This window comes from Lithobates pipiens, unplaced genomic scaffold, assembly GCF_037356315.1.
Source record: "Lithobates pipiens isolate NorthernLeopardFrog02 unplaced genomic scaffold, aLitPip1_a1.2 Scaffold_19, whole genome shotgun sequence".
Classification (NCBI taxonomy): domain Eukaryota; kingdom Metazoa; phylum Chordata; class Amphibia; order Anura; family Ranidae; genus Lithobates; species Lithobates pipiens.
In genome coordinates, this window is record NW_027507764.1 from 218,342,563 (window position 1) to 218,365,986 (window position 23,424).

At 42.7% G+C, this 23,424-nt stretch overlaps 1 protein-coding gene across 1 annotated transcript in view; it reads left to right on the forward strand.

The window, feature by feature from the left end:
- Positions 1-23,424, forward strand: part of STK17A (serine/threonine kinase 17a) — a 47,333-nt gene that overhangs the window by 13,521 nt on the left and 10,388 nt on the right. The window contains exon 3 of the mRNA XM_077491694.1: positions 7,211-7,423. Within this exon, the coding sequence (XP_077347820.1) occupies positions 7,211-7,423 (213 nt within the window). The remainder of the gene's footprint in view (positions 1-7,210; positions 7,424-23,424) is intronic.

Consider the following 23,424-nt stretch of genomic DNA (forward strand, 5'->3'; position numbering starts at 1 on the left):
CCTACACAGCAGAGCTTTTCTGCCACATTTATCCCTTTGGCCACTAGCTAGCTTGGTTTTTAAAAAGCACCGCTGAAGCTAGCAGCATGCTAACGTGGAGTGGTGCCAGCGTGAAAGGGCTTGTTAACACTGCTGCCTGAGTAAAAAGATATTATGTGACAAAGGCTGCTGCAACCAGAGATGGGAGATGAGATATTTCAGGCTGTTGCCACATGATTCATTTGAACAAATATCTTCCGCTAAAATGTGTGCATTTAAGGTGTATTATGCATATTATTTACTTGTAAAAGCCTCATTTTTGTGTAGCCACCCAAAAGCCACCTCCAGTATCGGCCGTGCAACTGCACAGTTGGAGCTGTAGCTGTAAAGCTGGCCATTACAGCTACGTCCTCCGTCTACACCAGTGGTTTCCAAACTGTGGCCCTGTGCTTGCCCTTATCTGGCCCTTGGGGCACTATTTCCCAACCACCCTGGCACAAGACACTATATTCTGCCAATGGACACCAACAATAGAGCACCATTTCTCCCAATGATATCAACAATGAAGCACTATTCCTCCATAATACCAAATGTGATGTTTACATTTAGTCTGAAGGACTAAAAACTGATGCTTTTTTTGTTTAGAGATTTGGGAGACCCCTGGTCTACACATACAAGGAGGATGGAGTCGCTGAAACCTTTGATCGGAGCAGTATACGCTCTATAGAAGTCCGATCCTTTGATCAGCTTCTGTTGAGTGAACACTACCTCACATTGACATTTGTTTGGGCCCTGCTAAAATACCTGAATTTCAGTGTAAGACCAGCTTTAGATTACTATTAGAGATGCCTTCACAGGATTTCCTCTGAGCATCAAGTCCTAAACTTAAAGGATAAATTCTCTTCCTTTACAAAAAAATAATGTTATGGACCTGTAAAGCATTGCATCAGCAGATCATGGATGTAATGCCACAATCCTGCAAATTGTCTGTATCTGTCTGGTTGTACCACCGATGCGACTAGGCAGTTAGTGAGACGGGAAGACTTAACGTGGAAGTCCAATCAAAAATTAGAAATTTTTCTATAATATGTAAAATATCTTTCATCTTTGACATTATTAATTTTCTGTATAGCTCATTTGTCTAGCTTTGATTAGACTTTCTAAGCTTGGCAATCAGCTTCTTCCTGCTCTTCAGGGACAACCTTGCGTCCTTATTTCTGAGTTCTGCCTCTCACTTCGGCCGCTTTAACACTGGGGTGGTGTCAGCGGGAAATGCCCGCTGTTTTTAGCGGTGTTTTACCGTCGTATTTGTGGAAGTATTCGGCCGCTAGTGGCGCGCTTTTAACCCCTGCTAGCGACCGAAAAGGGTTAAAACCACTTGCAAAGCACTGCTGCAGCAGCGTATTGCTGGCGGTATAGCCGCACTGCCCCATTGATTTCAATAGGCAGGAGCGGTGGAGGAACAGTATACATACTGCTCCTTCATCATTCCAAAAATCCTGCTAGCAGGAAATTTTTTAACGTCTTGCCAGTGCACTGCTCCAGTGTGAAAGCCCTCGAGGTGGGGAGGTCAGGCTTTGGAAGTATGTTAGATACTGTAAGATTACAATGCAATATGCTGCAGATTTTCTACAGTGTAGAACCACATGGTTTCTGCATGGCACTGTGATGGGCACGAGATTTACACTCTCTCTGGATCAAAGTCCCATCAAAGCATTGCAGGTACACTTTTTTTTTTTTTTTTTTTTTTTTAAGAGTTGCTGATTTTCAAAGTGTCATAGCTGGGAACGTATCCTGTGTGGATGGGGCTTTTTATAAGTTGGGGGGGGTTTCCTTTTCATGAATTGGGATGTACAATGCAACAGTGCATTGAGAACTACAAGCTGACAGCTGCAAAGGCTGTTGGACCTTGTAGTTTTCCCATTCATAGAACACTGCGTTTTTTTTGTTCTGTTTTTTGCAGCTTGTGACTGCTAGCTGGGCTTCTGTACTGCTGTTGGGGAAAGTTCCTCTGTGTCTCCTGGTAAGCGTGGTATCGAGGAGAGTGCAGGGACATCTCACCAGTAGGATCTCAGACAATTGAAACCTGTATGGGATTCTGCTTTCAACTCTGTTCAAAACAAAGGAAAGATTGTCCGGCGTTCCTGATTCTCTGTAAGATGTCATTAAGCCATGTTGCAGTTTTCTGGCCTGTAATTTGAATGTGATAATGTGCTACTTGTGGCAGCCAAATTACCGACTGTGCCTGTGGCACACATTTTCAGATAAGGTACGACCCTTGATGTGTAATATCAGATAAATTCATGCCAAATGCTTGCTAAACACTACCTCTGGAACTCGATACCATGCTCTGTACCCAATTTGGCTGCAAATGAAGCTTGTTAAAAGGTCCTGATATAGCTGATCACAAGACAATACTCCCCCCCCCCCCCCCCCCCCCCATCCACACCCAAGGGTGAAATCTAAGGGCCTTGCTTTGAATAGCCAGCTTTCCTTTTATAAGAACATAGAAACTTATTTTTGTGGGCAAATTGTTAAGTTATAAGTTACATGGCCATCTGTAAAGGGGGGGGGGGGGGGGCAGGCAGTACCCCGTAATGTGCTTGGGCCCCATTGAGCCAGAAGGTGGACCCTGCAGTACAGCTGCTTGGTATAACTGTCTATAACCTAATGTGAGAGGCAACAATGTTTCAAGGCACTGTACAGGCTGGCAGCGTCTCTGTAGTTGCTGCTTAGTTCACCCTATATCTGTACAAAGGTCCTCCTCTTATACATCTGTACAACATTCTCTCTCCCAAAAGCACTTGCCCAATGCTGGCAAGCACATTGCCCCACTTTTTATTTCCACCATGCCAGCACTGCCAACACGCAGCTACCAAAACCATCTGATCTCAACACCAAGTTCATTCATTTCGTATATGTTAAAAGTGAAAAACTCTTGCACTACTTTCAAATGACAGTCAATAGTTCTGGGAATTTTCGTACACCCATGCATGTATACTGTAGCTGTTGTCTTTTTAATATTGGGGAAACTTGCCTGTCCAGGGTTCCCATGATGTTGGCGCACCAACCGGTTTTGGGATTGGCTCTTGGGTACTGCTGCCACTATTCATGGTAAGGGAAACTGGCGGTGAAGCCTTTCGGTTTGAAAGTAGGAAGGTAAATGGCGCGGTGGAGGAGTAAGGCTGAGGGAAGGCACCATGGCACAGTCTCCTGGAAGTGGGGAAGGGTACCTGTCAAATGGGTACCTGGCTTGGTCAGTGCCCAGACTAAGGCCTGGTTCACACTTATGCATTTTTTATTTATTTATTTATTTTTTGTGCATTTTCAGTTTTGCAAAAATGCACTAGTCTTTAATTATTATTTTTTTATTTTATTTTTTAACATGGTTTCCTATGGATGTAGGTCACATCTGTGCTTTTTATGGAATTGGCCAAGGACTTGGTTTTCGGTTCCATAGTCTTCAGTGGTGGAAATGCATTTATTGAAATACGCAAAATGCACCGCAAACTGCATAGGTGTGAGTCTGGCCTAAGGCCTGATTCACACTTGTGCAGGATGCAGTTAGCATATTGCGAGTGCAGTTTGCATTTATTTATCTTTTCCAATACACGTTTTTAAACCATTGAAGTATATGTGCATAGGTGTGAACCAGCTTAAAACCCCATTGAAAATCTGTGGAATGACTTCAGACTGCAGTCCACAAACGGTTACCATCAAACTTAAAGCGTTTGTTACCCGACACTTTATATGTGCCTGCTGCACCATGTAGTTGTACAAGAGTATCCTGTTCTCTTTATATTGCTTCCCTTATGTGACATTCCTGGTGTTCTTGCCAGCCCCCCTGCCTTCCTGTCAGCCTTGTGAACTGACAAACGACCCCCCTCCCCTGCACAGCCATTCACTGGGAAGATTGGTGTGCTGTTGCTTTTCCATTTGTGAATCGATATACAAATTGTAATGTTAAACCGAATGGGTTGTTTTACAAGATGATTGTTTACAATCACTTGTGTAGTGAATATCTCCTAAACTTGTGGTGACTTTGCATGCGCTCTGAAGGAATGGTATACCCATGACGTTCTTTCTGAGCTTTGGGTCGCGCACATGCACGGGAGTGACATCATCGCAGCTCGGCCAGTCAGGCGGCCAGAGCACGCAAACCTGGAAGGTAGACTGAGTGAAGATGGAAGCCCTGTCATTGGTGACAGTGCGCTGCAGTAGGGCTTTGTCCTGAAGTAAGTATCATAATGTGCTAGTATGCGACACACGCACGACTGAAAAAGCTCTGAAGTATCTTGACTAGTAAATGTATTCTGAACACCTAGTATGTTGCATCATGTTTTTGGTGACCTTGCCTGTGTTATCTATGCATTTTGGTTTTGGTGGCATTTTGTTAAAAATACGGTCACCACACATTTTGAAGAGGTTCAATGTTGTGTATTTCCAGCTTTTTTTTTTTTTTTTTTTTTTTTTTTTTTGTGTTCTGCATGAAATTAAAGCCATAAATCATCTGATCCGTCTGGATATACTTTGTAGTCATTGACTGCAGCTTGTGGGTGAAAAGGCTTCTCTAGCGAGGACCTGGCAACCATATGGCTTTAAACTTTGCCAGTGTGCTTCCATCCTTTCAGGCATGCAATCTGATTGTGTTAATCAGTGTTTGTATATCTACTTGCGTAGAAGTAGGTCAGCGTACAATTCAGTTTAGGCTGATGAAGGCACAAGTCTTTATGGCAAAAGCATGACTTCATGCTCCAGAAATGTGCACGACAAAGGCATGTTTACATTTGCCAGTTTCCATGGCTGGTTTTATATTCAGCTTTTCGAACACTTTGATTTCCCATAGATAAGCTACCTCATTTTGCTTACAATTTATTGAGTTGTTCAGGATTTTTCGCTGAAACTGGGAATAATGTTTTGGGAACTGTTGGGTACGCTGACACGTTTCTCAGCACAGTAGTAATACGTAAACCTGTAAGTAGATGACATTTATTTTGCTAAATAACAGAGCAGCATAAAAAAACTTTAGTGTTTTGGGGTGTTATATATATATATATATATATATATATATATATATATATATATATATATATATATATATATATATATATATATATATATATATATATATATATGAGACAGCAAAGGGTTCTCTACCTTTTTTTTTTTTTTTTTTTATTATTTTTATTTTTTTTTTCTTCATCCTGTTTTTTATAACCTCAGTACACGTTTTTAACTGCTGTTTGACTAAACAGCATAAACATGATTGTGTGCTGTTTATAGATTAGTCAATGTTGAGGTGGGTCAGGGTAGCAGATCAATATTGGAAGCCAGTGGTTCAGATTTGCTCAACTGTTTGATCCCCTTCTTTCCCTTCTGAGAAATGATGGCCAGCAGATATCTTCAGTAAGGCAGGCCATACATGGGTCGAATTGCGAAAAGGCTTTCTGAAGAAAATTCTATCTAAGACTTTGTTATTTTCGCACCATTTAGGGGGCTGAAGCAACAGTCGGTTTTTGTTTTTTTTGTTTTTGTGCTGCCATCGAATTAGCGTAATCGGACATGTTGGAAATGTTTTGACAGTCGGTTTTCTAATCTGTGATTGGAAACCCGTGCAAGAAATGTAATTGAAAAAGAAATGCGCATGTGCAAGAAGAGAAAATTCCCAGAAAGAAAAAAATTTCCAGCCACACATTCTTTTCTATAGCAACATGAGGTGAAATTGAAAGCTTGGTCGACTTTTGAAATAGATGGTGGCACCATTGGATCGCACAACGCACACATTTTCTGATTTTTCAAGAGAAAATTCTTTCGAAATTCTACCATGTGTGGCCAGACTTGCCATGTTTAAAGAAAAAACTATCCTCGTACAGCTAAATTGCTCAACTGTGATACAGGGCAGAAGTCTGCCCCATGCATCTCCAGTGCCAACTCTTCAGAGGAAGAGCGATGGTCAGAAAACCGTTGCTGTTACCCCAGATTTTGTCTTGAGCGGTAGGGTCTGTAGGCGCCTCCATAGATATTGCGTCATTACTGAAAGTGATTGCATAGAGAGACTAGGTCTATGGCCACCATTAAGAAATTACTGTGCTGGGCACTTTAAAGTGCTCTATGAACCTGTCTCCGCAATCTTTTGTCAATTTGTTACCAGACCTGCATAGGTAAGGTGGCCAACCTCAACCTGCACATGCTCAGTTGAGCAAACAGAATATGAACTAAGCATGTCATTGGCACAACGCCAATCGGCGCTGGCTGGATTGTGGGTGAGGGTTCAGATAAGAGGAAGTTTCGTCAGAAGAGTGAAATCTTCTCCTCCATGAACACTGGAGAATCGCTGGTACCCTGTAGATTAGCATGTGACCACGATACATAGAAGATAAAGGTATATACAGAGCTAATTTCTTTCCTGCAACCATGGGTTTCAGGAAAGAAATTGACTCCATTTCCCCATCAACGCAGATGGTGTGAATGCAGGAATTCCTCCTGCTGAGCCATTGTCTATAACAGCCGCTTGAAATAATCGCATATAAAATCCAGGAGGCTGGTTGTACCCAAGTTGATCAACTTTGGTACATTCAGCCTGCCTATACATGGTTTGCATCAGGCCAAGACTCGAATAGTCTATGGCCTGCCTAACCATCCTATTGCACAAATCAAAATGGTTCCTCGGTTAGCAATGCACTTTTGCTGTAGCGACTGACCGGCATTGCTACTTGAGAAACCATTCTGATTTGTGCACTAGGAGTGTTGGACATCAATCCTGATGAAGTTAAATGCTGGGCACCTGGACCTGTCCATTAGCGGAGAAGTTGTCCTGTGTTTTTAAATCCTATTTAGCTGTGTTTTTACATACCGCTTCTGTCTAAGTCGCCCCGTCCCGTCCCCAAGATGCTGGTGCTGACAAACGCACTGAATGGTGATACCCCAAAGATTATCTGTACATAGTATTGGAAACCAGGACTGTAACAAAAAAAAAGATTCTGTTGGGGGTATATGGTTGATCAATAGAAGAATGTGTTTGTTTTTTATTACTGCGTTTATTGTCTAAATAAGACTACTTTCGATTTTTATGTAGATGCGAGTTTTTATATTGGTACGAAGTCTTGTAGTTTCTCTTGTTAGGCTTATTGTATTGTAAATAAAAAAGAATGTATGTATGGGCGTATGTTTGGTTCTGTGGTGGACTTTAAGAGAATACTCTAATCATCCATTGCCTTCATTTTATTCTTAGGGGGAAGTTTGCTGTTGTGCGAAAGTGTATTGAAAAAGACACGGAGAAGGAGTTTGCTGCAAAGATTATGAGAAAACGGCGGAAGGGCCAAGATTGCCGTATGGAAATCCTTCACGAGATCGCAGTGCTGGAACTTGCCCTTGGGAACCCTTGGGTCATCAAACTGCATGAAGTCTATGAAACAGCCACAGAAATGATCCTGGTCTTAGAATAGTAAGTAACATTCCTTGGTCTGTGTGTGTGACTTGCGTATGCTCAGTAGAAACCTGTCTGCGAAGTCACAAGGCTTCACTCTGTTTCCCTTACTTAAAATGCTGGCACCTGCACCCAAAGCAGATTCTTTAATCGGATCAGGAGAGGACATCACTGGATCCCTGGACAAGTGATTGTCATATTAAAAGTCAGCAGTTACAGTATTTTGTAGCTGCTGACTTTGGAGCCTGGAGCTCCTCTCTAAGGTCAGGTTTTGTATGTGGACTAGTTTTATTGCTTAGGGTTAAACTGCGGTTATTTGTTAAAGTAGCCCATGAATAAGAATTGTTTTTCCATGAATACTTGCTGTAAACATTTGCAAACATTAGGGGCTGCTTGGAAAATGCCCATAAACAATCCTACACACAGGACCTTTAAAAATGTGCCTAAAGTTGTGTATGTGTGGGGTTTTTTTTTTTTTTTTTTTTTTTTTTTTGTGACAAAATGCTCCCCTAAACAAGCTGGCTTTTTTTTTTTTTTTTTTTTTTTCTGCCTGTAAACTCCTAATGTGTGCAAGGATGCATAGGGGGCAATTTTACTAAAACTGGTTACTATGCACAGTTGCACCAATCAGCTTCTAACTACAGTTTGTTCATTTAAACTTTGACAATAAAACCTGGAAGCTAATTGGTTACTATGCACTAATGCGCTAGTTTTAGGAAATCTCTCCCATAGGCTACCATAGAGGGATGTTTAGAGGCAGAACAAAGTCATACACCCTTAAAACTGTAATTTTTTACTTCCTTTTTGCATGAGGCCTAGTTTCCCTTTGAAAACGCACAAAACTACCGTGCGTAGGTGTGAGTCAGCAGAATAGGAGGGAATTCAGTTTCTACTTGAAATACATTTTCATGCAGTGAATTAATTTCTTCTGTTTTACTGCAGGGAAATGTACAAGTGTAAATGGGTCTTTAAATGGCCAAGGACAAGATCTGTGATAAAAGGTGACGTGAAGGTTTGCTTTTGAGGGCTGGTTCAAGCCACAAAAAACACACTGACCGAATGCATTTCCGGACGCTTTTTCGCGTGTGGGTGGGTTGTTTCTCACTGACTGGGGCCCAGGTTTTTTTGGAAAAAAAAAAAAATTTCTGTTCTGTTTGGAACGTCCTGGAAGAAACTCCACTGGTGTGAACTATGCCATTGGAAACCATATAACCTACTTTCCTTGTGGGTTTTGATGCAGGAAAAACACTCTAGACTACATGTGGTGTGAACTGGCCCTGAATTTAAGAAGGGGGTTTATGGTTTACAAAATTGAGACTTACTGTTTTGGCCCATTTCAGATGGGCGGACTTCAATAGCGAATCTGCCTGCTCAGTTGGTCAGCGGATCACAGGTCCATGTCAGTTTTACTTTTGCAGAGTGTACACTGCCCGCTCTAGTCCTCTATGTGCAGTCAGATGGGAGCTGACTGCCTGTCCATTTACACTCGACTGCCATCTGATCCGCCAGTAATCCCACCGTCATCTGTGGGCAATGGTTTGTCCGATCGGGACCGCCTGTGTAAAAGGGGCTTTTGGGTCTTCTGTATATCGCCAAATAATTGTGTGCAAAATGTTTGTTTAAACTGCATGTACCGCTTTTGCTGTATGACTGGGAATACTTCTTCCTTTGTTTGTTTGTTTTTTTGTTTTTCTCTTCGGTTCCTTGTTTGTGGGGGTTCTCTTGATTTTCCACTTTTTAGATTGCTACTGAAGCAGTAATTCATGTCCTTCGTGCAAAGATTATTTGTCGTGTAATCTCTGCTTTGTCACGGATTTGTGTGTTTTGTCACTTGCATAACAATTGGCAAGTTAACCATTAATAGACATTCGGCCTTGCATAGATTCAAGCACGTGTGAGGCATAAAGTTTAAGTCTTGTTGCCTGTAACAATAGTTTTTCCTTTTGCGTGGATATGTTTAGTGTAGCATCTTTTCAGGTGTTGTAGCTTTTTTGCCTTGGTAAGGTTTCCATATTTACTGTACGTTATGGATTTTGAATAGTTTTATTGCACTTGGCTTCACTCTGGAGTGATGAAAAAAATAAAAATTAAAGGCTGACTTCTCTTCCTTTTTTTTTTTTTAAGGATTTATTTCTCCGCATAAGATGCATATCATTCTCTTTTGATACACCCTATTTGTTTGTGTTTTTGACTAGTTTCCACAGGTAACCTTCTTTAAATGCTTATAATTGCACTATACGGAGCCCCTCAAGCAGTGTTGCTCACATGCCCTTAACTATGTTGCTCACCCGGTATCACTGTGTAAAGGTAATGACAGTAATATCAGGTGTGTGATGTGCCTGCAGGAGGGAAATGAAGTAGCGAAAGCTTCTGAGTAAATGAAGTGAACCTTGCTGTCTAAATGTGACCTGAGTTTAGCAACCACTTTTCTTAGACTACCACTACTGCAATTTGCTACTTTTTTGGTTTTACAAAATTGTAGTTAAATGACTGTTCAGTAAAAAAAAGTGCAGCATGCTTGGTATACTATAGAGATTACAGTTTGTTTTGCACAGTGGCCCTGATTGTCTTCTCGGGTCCCCCAATGGCGCTCGTGGCTCCTTCCTGCATCCGGGAAACCCCCTAGGAGAAGCGCTCTTCCTGGGGTTAACGGTGCAGGTGCACTCCTGAGTCCAGCATTTGCATCCATAAACACAGAATGCCGGACTCTGCCCCAGCGCTCGTGTCATTGGATTTGATTGACGGTAGCGGAAGCCAATGGCTGCGCTGCTATCACTCTATCCAAAAGCCAAGACAACGGGCAGAGGGGTAGAGCGCGTCTCTGCTGTGGGAAAGAACAGGCTCAGGTGAGTAAAACTGGGGTGCTGGTCAGTGTCAGTTTTTTCACCTGAATCATAGGATTCATTCAGGTGAAAAAAAACACAAGGGTTAATCCTCAGCGTTGTGTAAAAAGGCTGTTTGATCTTGTCTTCTGATTCTCTCTCCCCTCTCCCTCTCTTTCCCCCCCCTTCTTTCAGTCACCAATCAATCTCCTGATAAGATCGAGCTTTTGGAGTCACTCTGCACATGCTCTGTTTAGTGTGTTGCTATTTTTATTTTTTGCCCTGTGCTGCTCACATGCATCCTCCCAATTGGCACTGTCCAGACAGAGGGTCAGAGGTCCTGCAGCTTCATAGGAAACTCCTACAAGCTTTAATCCTTGTTTACTGTGTGTGTGTGTGTGTGTGTGTGTGGTCGCAATGAGTCTCCGATGAGAAATGCTTAGAAATGCCTACACGGTACACAGTCTATTTTCTTATGCATGCTTTTGGAAGAACACCAAAAATTGGGGATTTCAGGCAAGTTTCACATAATGTGCTAGTATGCGATGCACATTACGTCTTTGCCTTGCAGGTAAGAAGAAAAAGGGGGGGGGAATCCAGCGGTTTACAATGGCTTTAAGGCAGAAGAAAAGAGAACCTACATCCAAATACTAACCCCAATGCCTGTAACTGCCTATTCAATCTTCTATGTGTAACTAATATAAATTCCTATTGCAAAACAACGGTATTTATGTGGTCATGTGACCAACTAACTTCCCACCTACCTGTCTTTTCCCCAGGGACTGGGTTTTGTGCAGTGCCCTCTGATTTGATACAGAGAGTAAACGGGGAGGAGATTTTATATATCCTTGTTGAAGACGCCCAACTGTGCAAACGCATGGAAGCTTTTCCAGAGATTTCTTACTAGTGGAGAATCGCAACTTCCTAGTCCCGTCAATGCTAGGCAGATTAGCTACGTCAGTAGCGCCTACCTTGCATTATGGGACCCTCTCTCTGGAAATTCATGTTAACGAGGGAGAAGGCATGATCACCTGCTAATAAGATAATTATCAAGATGTTGGCATTTGCCCATATTGGGGAAGGTGCAAATATTTGGTATTTGGCTAAACTTGCACAATTTCATTCCCACATGTCAGTCCCGACTTCTGGGGCAATTTCAGAAATCTGTGTGGTTTTCTGCATTGATGTCTATTGAAATCGCCCCCCAAAATTGCCAAAAGTAGTACAGAAACTACTTTTGGGAATTGGCACGGCGCTACACTGATTTGGAAATTGCCGGCAATAGCTGCTGCTTTTTGACATGCTTTAATTGTGCATACAGTGCCACCCTTATCAGTTGTACAGCGTGTCAACATTTTTGTTTGTTTTGCCTTACATTGTGTGGTATTACATTGGAATATCTAATTTCATGTAGACTCACTTTAGTAAAATGTTCTTTTGAGCCTAGCCCAAATAGATGTCCTGTTGCTGTAAAAATGACATGTGTGCCCTGGCACCCAGGTCTGATGGGGTTTGCTGCAGCTCAAATGTTTGGGTATGGTATGTCTGGGAGCTTATTGTAGTGCACCTTTTGTGAACCTTGTCTTAGAAAAATGTATGTTTATGCGCCTTTTCTGATTTTGTTTTATTTGCATATTTGTCACACTTAAATGACTCAGATCATCAAACACATTTTATTACACACAGATAAACCGATTTTAATACAATATGCAGTTTTTAAATGATGGTTTCATTTATTAAGGCAAAAAAAGCTGTCCAAACCTGCCTGGCTATATGTGAAAAAGTAAACCTAATAACTGGTTGTGCCACCCTTGGGGGGCTACAACTACAATCAAGCATTTGTTATGATTGGCAATGAGTTTTTCACATTGTTGTGGAGCAATTTTGGCCCACTCTTTGCAGAATTGTTTTAATTCAGCCCCATTGGAGGGTTTTCCAGCATGAATGGCCTGTGTAAGGTCATGATACAGCATCTCAACTGGCTTTAACTTGACCACTCCTAAATTTTACTTTGTTTGAACCATTTGGAGGTGGACTTGTGTTTTTCGGATCAATGTCCTGCTGCATAACCCAAGTGCACTTGAGCTTGAGGTCAGGAACTGATGGCCAGACATTCTCCTTTAGGATTTTCTGGTAGAGCTCATAACTCGTGGTTCCATCAATTATGGTAAGTCGTCAAGGTCCTGAAGCTGCAAAGAAGCCCCAGGCCATCATGCTACCACCATGTCTGACTGTTGGTTTGATGTTCTTGTTATGAAATGCTGTAATTGTTTTATGCCAGATGTAATGGGGTGTCTTTTTGGTAAATGAGAGATGAGCCTTGTGTTATTTTTGGTCAGCAGTGGCTTTGGCCTTGGAACTCATCCATGGATGCCATTTTTGCCCAGTCTTATTGTTGAATCATGAACACTGATCTTACCTGGGGCAAGTGAGGCCTGCAGTTCTTTTTATGACCTTTTGGGTGAGGAGTTCTCATGCTCTTGGTGTTTTTTTTGGTGGGCTGCCAGCTCCTGGTGAGGTTCACCACTGTTCCAAGTTTTCTCCATTTGTGGATAATGGCTCTCGCTGTGGTTCGCTGGCATCCCAAATCCTTATAAATGGCCTTGTAATCCTTTCCTGACTGATGCATGTCAATGACTGTTTCTCACCTGTTCTTGAATTTCTTTAGATCACAGCATGTGTTGCTTTTTTTTTTTTTTTTTAGATCTTTTAGTGTGCTTGACTTTGTCAGATTATATTTACCGTATATACTCGAGTATAAGCCGAGATTTTCAGCCTCTTTTTTGAGGCTGAAAGTGCCCCCCTCGGCTTATACTCGAGTCATCGCTGTCTGCCCGCTCGATCAGCGTGTCGAGCAGACAGACAGCGGCCATTCTAGGATTCAAAAGCCGCGCCTCCGGCTCCGCCTTCGCCTGTGATAGGCGGAACACTGAATTTCCCAGCAGCCTGTGTTCCGCCTATCACGGACATCGTATCATCCTCGTACTACGGACGAGGATGATACGATGTCCGTGATAGGCGGAACACAGGCTGCTGGGAAATTCAGTGTTCCGCCTATCACAGGCGAAGGCGGCGGCGCAGCTTTTGAATTTTACAATGGCCGCCGAGGCGCCGACGAAGAGGGCACGGGACGGAGGCAAGGGACGGGACGGGACGGGACGGAGGCAAGGCACGGCGGCAAGGCACGGCACGGGACGGAGGCAAGGAGGCAAGGCACGGGACGGAGGCTCGGGACACAGGTAGGCTGGACACACACACACACACACACACACACACACACACACACACACACACACGGATGGAGACACACACACACACACGGATGGAGACACACACACACAGGGATGGATGGATGGATACACACACACACAGGGATGGATGGATGGATGGAGACACACACACACAGGGATGGATGGATGGAGACACACACACACAGGGATGGATGGATGGATGGAGACACACACACACAGGGATGGATGGATGGATGGAGACACACACACACAGGGATGGATGGATGGACACACACACACACAGGGATGGATGGATGGATGGACACACACACACACACAGGGATGGATGGACGGACACACAGGGATGGATGGACGGACACACAGGGATGGACGGACACACAGGGATGGACGGACACACACACAGGGATGGACAGGCATGTCTCACCCTCGGCTTATACACGAGTCAATAAGTTTGCCAGTTTTTTTGGGGGTAAATTGGGGGCCTCGGCTTATATTCGGGTCGGCCTATACTCGAGTATATACGGTAAGTGATATTTTGCATCTTGGATTTACTCGGGTTAGCTTTGTGAAATAAAATGTTCTGAATCCTTTAAGTGTGAAAAATATGCAAAAAAAATCTAAAATCAAAGGGGGCAAATACTTTTTCACAGCATGGTGTGTGTATATTATGCCTCAGGGCTGTGAGTTGGAAACTGTTTAGTGCTGGAAGATACTGAAGAGAGCAATGACATGCATTAGGGGACTTTCCTTTCCCAAGAGCAGTCACAATTTCTGGCAGCCTGTAAGGCAGAATTTTTACAACCGTTTATTTTAATTAGTGATGGAGACCCTTTGTGTTTTGCATGAAGTTTTTTTTTTTTTTTTTTTTTTTTTTTTCCCTCCTCGTTGATTGCGTACTGTTGGGGAAATTTCCATCTGCTTCTTGTCCCTGAGACACAGGAAATCTATGCAAAGCAAGGCGAAATCTCCTCCTGTCGCTGGACCTAGCATTCCCATTGGAAGATATCTACTTGCCTTCTGTTCAAATGACAACTTTTGGATCTCACATTTTCTGTATGGTGACCCAGACAAATTAATTATAAGCCTGGTAAAGGTTCTTCAACAAAGTTGTGGGTCCCCTCCCCCCCCCCCCCCCCCCTTAAATGCACATACCATTCCATCGGTCCTGAATTATTTGGTTGCAAGCCAGTGTTAGAATTTCTACTCCAGCTTCATACATCAGTGACTCCCAGGTGGAGAAATCGGTACGGTTGAGCTTTAACTCCAGCAATATGCTGCCTAGGATATGCAGTGAAGCCTCATTATCAGTCAGGATTCTTTATTACAATTTTGGTCGAGATTGAAGCAGGAGCTGAAACTTTTGTGCTTGAGAGGCTGAGCCTGTTCCAGCCTTCATCATGGGCATTTACAAGTAATTGGAAGCTACGAGAGAATTTAAATGGTATTTTTTTTTATTTTTTTAAACCAGGTATTCGTATTGAGTGGCTCTGGTGTTTTTAATACTCCGTACAGCCAACATACAGAAAAGGTACAAGTTTTCAAGGCTAAGCTCCGAAATATTTGTTTAAAACCTGGTAAAGATTAGACCTGCATTGTACATAAGGATGTAGAGGGATTGCCCACAAGCCAGAGCACTGGCTGCCAGGGGAGTGAAAGATGTTAGAAGTGCTTGTTACGAGTACCCTAGGCATCAACAAGCATTTATGGCCCCTTTCACGTGATCAGCCCGTTCAGATGCTTGTTTTTCAGGTGGCTCCGAGTGGGCCACCCATTGACTTCCATGGGCAGGCTGATGTCAACAGATGTGTCCGCTAACGCCTGCCATCCAGTCCGTCGACATCTGGTCAGAACAGACGGATGGCAATACGTTCACAATCCTTCCAGCAGTTTGGATGAAAATGGACAACCTGTCTATTTTCATCCAATCTCCCCATAGGACAGCGGGGCTCGGACAGGTCCATCCCTGCACAGTAAGCAAAGGGGGACCTGTCATCTGCCTGCTCGGCAAGTATCAAAGGAGTAATCCCCCACCGAGCTAATGGAGTCTGTCCAATGGATCCATGTGAACCCAGCCTACCCCTTACTGTGTGTGTTTTTGTATCCTTGGAGTTCAACTTTAAGGTACCCTTCGAGGTATTTTTTAGGGACAAACATACCCATCTTCCAATTTGGGGCTAGGTTTGCAATGGTAGTAGTTGATTCATTAGCAAACCACCCACGCTGACTGACAAGCAAAATATTGCAATTCTGTAGAGGTTCATTACAGAAACCAATATAGGTTAAAGCGGTAGTAAACCCACAAATTTATTTTTTATTTTTTTTAAACCTGCAAAGCAAAAGGCATAATGAGCTAGTATGCACCGCATACTAGCTCATTATGAAATACTTACCTTTAAAACGAGGCCCCGACATCTGGCCCGATCCACGCCGAGGGAGCTGACATGCTCCCTCGGCGTTTCTTCCAGGTATCGCGGCTCCGGCGCTGTGAGTGGCCGGAGGCGCGATATCGTCACTCCCGTGCATGCGCGCGGGAGATTTCATGCCGGCCGGTCACTGCCGGATTTTCAGGCCGAGAGTCCCCTTGTGCGCATGCGCCGCTGCAGTCAGCGGCGCATACCGAGGGGAATATCTCTTAAACCGTACAGGTTTAGGAGAGATTTTTTTTTTTTTTTTTTTTTTTTTTTTTTTACCTACAGGTAAGCCTTATTATAGGCTTTCCTGTAGGTAAAAGTTAAAAATGTGAGTATACAACCACTTTAATGGTTGCTTTCTCTGTTAATGATGGGCATTGCTATCGGATGCCCCCAGAAGCTGTATTTTCTGTAGCTTTCAATTTACTTTCTAGTGCCCAGATGAGGAGAAGGGCTGCCTTTGTGCCTAGGCTCTGTGCCCAGTCCTCGCCCTCTAAACACAAACAATTTGTAAAACACGTCCACATTCAGCATCTGCTTGTCCCTCCAGGCTTCACACGCTATCCGATTGTTGTCTCTGATCCACTCATAACCTGCACATCCTGGGTCACTCTTCCATGTCAGACTAACACGAAGATTTCCCATGATTTCTGCTGCTCTGACAGTGGCCTCTCAGTGAAAGGGAAGAACGTTAAGCTCTTGTGGTAATTGCAGTACATAAACATTAATAGACTCTGGGTTCACAATGAGAATGGAAGGGTCAGTCCAGTGTACCTTTTATGTTCAGCTTTGCTGTATGAAATGGCTTTGCCTCCCTTCCTACGTTTTTTTTTTTCTTCTTTCACATGCTAAAGATTGCCCATAATGAGCAATTAGTATGTGAAAAGTGTTAACAAGATAAGTGTGTGTGTGTGTGTGTGTGGGGGGGGGGGGGGGGGGGGGGGGGTTCTCTTCTCTCTCTCTATCGTGTTGGCCAGCATAGGGGGTTAAATCATCTGAGGTTTGTGTGGCCATTTAAGAGTTTTTTCTGAGCTGCCATGAGCGCAGAATCTCTCCAGCTGGGTTGCAGACCATTATAATTGACTTTTCTCCCCAGTGGAGACAAGTCTTCCCCACCCTACTTGCAAGAACTTTTACTTCTGTTGGTTACCTAGACAGGAAGTGAGGTAACTGTCCCCATAGTGACCTACAGCACTTCAAACCTGATGGTTCCTGTTCCCATCCTTCCTCTAACCAAAATCAAAAACCAATGTCTTGGCTGGAGATGGGCTTTACTTTGAACCTGCTTCTTTATTTAAAGTTTGCATTTCTTTTACATGTCTGGTTGCGTTTTTTTTTTTTTTTTTTCCCACCTACCTGTATAAATAAGTATTGTCTCGCTGACATTTTGTTTTTATTATGTGTAACACAGCTAATTTAAATCTATCTTTTTTGCTTTGTCTTGGGCTTTCTCCCTCATAAAGATGTGATCGAAATGTTTTATTTTGAGCGTTTGCATTTTTTCATTACATACCTTATTTTTAAAGTGCCATCCATGGGGCTCTGCCATTTTTCTATGCAATGCAAACCAATGATGGGAATTGATATTGGACATGTACATGGCTTTGTGAAAACATAACAGCACCTTGCCTCAGTACGTCTTCTCTAAAGAGCCATCAGCCCTGATGCTGGCAGTGAGCTGGTTCTTGAGTTATACAAATTTCAAGGGGGCTGTACACTGTTATATTAGTGGTGTGCTCATGTTTGGGTTTCAACCGAAACGGTCAAGCCATCAAATGGCTAGTGCCGTAGCTGATCACGTGTAGCACCATAGCACTGTGGATCAATCAGACTTCATGTACACAGGGAATTTTTACAACCTCTCCTATATGGTTTGACTTGACAGATAGATAGTAACCAATGTTTAAAACATCAGTTTTGCCACATTTAGGTTTTTGGAAGCGTTTAAAAAAAAAAAAAAAAAAAATAGCCAAAAATGAAATGCCTGTAAACTAAACACTATTTACTGCGTTGAGCCACTTTTGGCGTTTGAAATGCCTGTAAACTCAGCTTCTGTTCTGAATGGTGTGTGTGTGTGTGTGTGTGTGTGTGTGTGTGTGTGTGTGTGTGTGTGTGTGTTTTTGCATTTCAAAAAAATGCCTCTAAACTCAACTGCCTATAAACAACTATGAATGACCCTCTGTACATGTACTGATAAGTAAACAGAGGAGAGTTCAGGAGCATTTGAGAAACTCCCAACTGCTCCTAAATTACCGTTTACCAGCAGCAGGTACATGAGGCTTAGAGGAAGTAAACCCTGATGAGTTTACTTCCTCTTTCATTCCCTGCAAAGGCAAAGCATAATGGACTACTATGCATCGCATAGTAGCCCATGATGTGTCACTTACCTGACACAGGAGCCAGCGAAGTCACCGCTGTCCCCTGTAGTCCGGCGCATCCATCTTCTCGGTTGGGGTCCCGCAGCTCCGCCACTGTCATTCGGCGATGACGTCACTCCCGCGCATGCGCACAGGAGCCGACAAGCGCGGCATCTCCGTCGTTGAAGATGCTGCGCTCAGTGCGCATGCGCCGTAGACAGCGGTGCCTGTCTTTCGGCAAATATCTCCTAAACCGTGTAGGTTTAGGAGATGTTTCTTGGACCTACAGGTAAGCCTTAATCTAGGCTTACCTGTAGGTCAAAGTGTGTTGTAAGGGTTTACAACCACTTTAAGATGGCAGCTTCCTTGGCTGTAAAAGGGTTTAGTTCTGCTTGAAAAACCTGTTTGGCCGCTGCACATGCTCAATATTCAAAGCAGAGCAAATGTCAATTGAGGTAAAATGCCACATCCCAATGAGGTGGTAGAAATGTCAGCCATGATGGTGTAATATACACCCATATTACTACTATTAAAAGAAGTATGGAGTTTTAATAAAAAATAAAAACCTTTATGCTCACCTAGATGGATATAGCATTTATCCCATGCTGCATCTGTCCCCTGCCGCCTCTGCAGTGAGAACTGAGTGATCAAACATCTGATCATTCAGTTTTCCCCTGCTCTCTCTTCCAGTGTCCACTGAAGTGCTGGGCTGTGGAGGGAGTGGCTGGCTCAATCTCCCAGTGCAGCTGAAAAGCTGAGCCAGCTGCTGATCATGGCATGTAGGTAGATCTTGACTATAAAGTCTGGCTCTTTCCTCAGTCTAAACTGGCTGAAAACAGGTCACAGGAGTGCAGAACTAACTGTACTTCCTGTGATCCAAAGTGAGGTGTACACAGACTATGCCTTACGCTGTATTTCGGTGTATTTTCTATACTGTTCAGCACAGTGCTAAATGGATATTCTCTCTTGATTTATACTTTTTTTTTTTTTTTTTTTTCTTCTTGTGATGCAATTTGGCGGCACTTCCTGTCCAAGCCGCCTAGACTGACATCATTGGATGATTCACTTGGACTCCTAGGATATCTAAGTAATCTATCCCAGGAGTCTTCGGGAAGCCCAGTAGTGTCATCTTGTGGTATTTCGCTGCCATTGCTATAGCAATCTGTGTGCCAGGCGCTGTCACTAGTGCGCATGTGCAAGATTGGGAGGTGCATGCTGGATAAACCAGCTAAACTGGATCCCTGAACTCGCTGGAGCTGCCTTCAGATGCCCACACCTAAGATGGCCACCAGCATTTCATCAGGGGCAACTAACCCAGACATTTGGCATTTTAAAGCGGAGTTCCAGGCTTTTTTCAGTTTATTAAAACTCTGCAGGTACAAAAAGTATAGCTGCTGACTTTTAATAAACAGCTGCTCACCTGTCCCACGGTCCAGTGATGTGGGCACCTTAAGCCTCGCTCATCTCCTCCTCCTCTGCGATGCCGTCATTGGAACTGTGGGCACCTGGCTGTGACAGCTTGTGGCTTCACAACCGGGTGCACACTGTGCGAGTCGCGCTGTGCTCTCCGAGTGGACAGGCAATCTTTTGGGACCTCTGCTATGTCCCAGAAGATTACCTAAGGGGAGAGGAGGAGTCTGAAGACAGAACGAGGAAGTGGCACAGGAAGTCCCTCCTAAAGTAGGTACACCCCCCCCCAAAAAAAAAAGACATGCCAATTGTGGCATGTAAGGGGGAGAGGAGTACTTAAAGCGGAAGTTCCACTTTTGGGGCTTTAAGGATCACCTAGAAGTTTTTATTGCATTTTGCAGTAGGAGATTGTAGCTCCTTTTTTAAATGGGTTAAAGTTGGGAGAGATGAACCATTTTGCTATAAATTGCGGAAAAGTTGGTTTTAGGTTGTAGTTCTGTAGTAGTCGAATTCTGTGTGTGTGTGTGTGTGTGTGTGTGTGTGTGTGTGTGTGTGTGTGTGTTTTTTTTTTTTTTTTTTTTCTTCTTCTGTCAGTTTGTGTGGATGAATTGAAGTCATCACTAGCAGCACGTGTTGTCTCTGCTGCCGGGCTAAGCTCCTCTTCAGTCAAAGGTATTTAGTAAAGGGGCAGTCTGCTCCATGTGACAGACAGCTTGGACTTTCTATCTATCCTTAGCTGATTTTTTTGCAATTACAAAAGCTCTAGACTGTTTATGTACAATATGCATGAAACGGTAGGGTCGGAATATGGATACTAAACAAAGCAAGTATACTAACAAGGTCATACTAGATTTTCCTCTATTAGAGGGCATAATACAAAGTAAAATACTAGTGTAAGAATCCTTCAGATGAATGCTGTCATTCTGGCTCGTGGGTTCACTGTCCCGATGTCTCCTGAAAAGGCATATGCTTCTAAGGAGAAATCGGGTAATCCTGACAGCTTGCAGCTTGTCTAAGAATTGTTGCACCTGTTTGAGGTCTCGCACTCGCGCGCACACACACTTATTTTGTTAGCGGTGATCCTCTTAAAGCCCATCAGGAGCTGGCGTCTTGTAGAACTTTAATGACTTCGTTCACCGTACAGTGGTGATGTGTAATCTAATCAATGCAGAATATCAGGCCAAGCTGGTTGTTTGCCATCCATTCTATGGCATTGAAGCCTGTGTTGTGGTTTATGCAGGGAGAGCAGGCTTAAAGCAGAACTCCGGGAAACCTTTTCTGACTTGTGCTGTGTACAAAGTTACCTTTTTAATGGTTGTCCTAGATCCAGATTGTTGCCGTGTGGTTTCATGCATTTTGGCAAATAGATGGCTCTGCAGGTATGCAGGCTTTGGCTGCCCTACAGTGAAGGAATCCCGTGGTTAATCTGCCCTTGTTTACATGATAAAGGCATGTGAATGGACAAGGGGCCCATGAAAGCAAAGTGATGTCTTCAAAATCTCCTTTTGTCAGTAGTTTTGGATGCATCCCTCTTCTGAAAGTGTGTGTATGTATAGTTAAAATATACAGTATCTCACAAGTGAGTACACCCCTCACATTTTTGTAAATTTATTATCATTTTTTTTTTCATGTGACAACACTGAATAAATGACACTTTGGGCCCAATTTAGACATTTTCACATTGTAGCAAAGTGTTAATATTTTGTCTGGCCATCATTTTCCACCACTAAATAGAAATGGGAGTGCAGTGCTGGATAAAAAGATCAATCTAAGTGTATAACCAGTATAAAAACATATATAATAATTTACAATAACATTAGTGCACATAATCAAATATAAAAACCATTTATGAAAAAATTGTCCATATATGTGCAAGCGCAGAGACCATCCAAAAAATATTCCAATATAAATGCTGTAGTAACAAATTACGTGCAGATAAACACAGAACTGTGACCATAAAAAGGTTCCTAGGTGAAGGTGTCCAAACAAATGTTTTTCCAGTGCAATACCATAGGTCTGTGCTTTCCACCACTAGTGCTGCCCGTCACCTTTCAATAAACAATGGAGGCTTACTGGAAAGTACAGACCTATGGTTTTGGGATAAAACAAACTTTCTTAGAATCCTTTTTTTTCTAGGAATGTTTTTCTCTTTGTAAGTGTACCCATTTTTATGGCCAGCTTTAAACATTCAAATTTTGTTTTTCTGTTCCCTGAATATTTGTGTTTACATTGTGTAGAGGCACCTGCACAATCTTCACAATTGAAGTCAGCAGTAACCTGCTTCTAAGTCGGAATCTTGACTTTTCATGGTCACTGACTATGTAAAAACATTGCTATGTTGGTCACTATTTAAGTCCCTTTTCTGATAAATAAGTGATTTTGTAGGTTTCGCCTAGCTAGAAATAGATGATCTTTCAGGTTGTTTGGACAGCTTTTTGTGCAGCTGTTGGGTAACCGGCCTAATTGAGATTCTTTTGTTTGAGATACACCTTGCCCTATTGTTCACCTGGATACAATACATCCATTTCTTCCTTCCTGCACACTTGTCAGTGTTTGCATTACATGACTCCAGAGTGCCATATGAAAACTATGCAAAAAAAGCGTTGTGAATGTATGTAGAATAGGTCCTCCTCAAGATTGGTTTCACTAACCAACTTTGATGGCGCTCTTGTAAATCTGTTGGCTTTTGTGGTAATTTGATTGGCTGATCAATGACCGTTTCCAAGTGGCTAGTAAATGCTAAATATTCTGTAAAGGCTGAAAGCTATTAGTTGTGGCACTGTATGACTACGGGTGTGTAGGCCAAGTTCTGTAGAGTGTTTATGATGTTCTTCTATATGGTCATAGAACTATAATGTCCTTTTCACCACATGCAGCATGCTTTGGTTTGCTGGTTTCTCAAATGGTTGTTTGTAAGCTAGCGTTTACCTTGCCACTTTTTTACCTGGCCCCAAAGCCAGCTGTAAGCTCATACAAAATGTACATCCATAAAAAAAAAAAAAAAAAATTTTCACTGCAGTAATAAAGTGTGCAGCTTAATCATTAGATGTGGTGTGTGTATAATATATATTTTTTTTTATTCTGTGAAGGTGAACTTCGCCTTTTTTAAGGTGTTTGATTTAAAAAAAAAAAAAATAATTAATTATATACATTACATTTTTTTTTTTTTTTTCCTGTAATGAATGTGCAACTTTGTGCCTTCCACAAATGGTATGGTAATTCCATTGTAATTCGGGAAGCGTGTATGTTCATCTTCGCAAGCTCTGGCTCTTCATTTCGTCCTTTCGTTAAATCAGCCAAAAGATGATGTAACCAGTTATACAAGCTGTAGTCATTGTTTGACATTGCTGTAGGCCTCCTCCATTGTATTATTGCAGAGGCTCCATTCCATGTTTGTAGAAGCTGTCTCTGAGAAATCGAAGTGCAAATCGCAGCTTTTTTTCTTTTCCTCTTCATAAATAGGATCCTTATCAGAAATGTTTTTTTGGCTCGCCATATATCCATGTTCTAGTAATTCCTAACTTGGATACATTTTGAGGATGGTAAGCGACAAATTGAAGAAAACTCAGTCTAACATGAACCTTTTTATTTTTTCAGTGGTATTTAGGATGGAGTCTGTGAAATCTGGTAATCTGTGGATAAATGGGTTGGCGGAACAGAGTATCCCTTACACCAGGGGTCTCCAAACTATGGCCCGAGGGCCAGATCTGGCCCTCTGCTAGCCTTTATCTGGCCCTTGGGGCACAATTCCTCCCACTGATACTAATA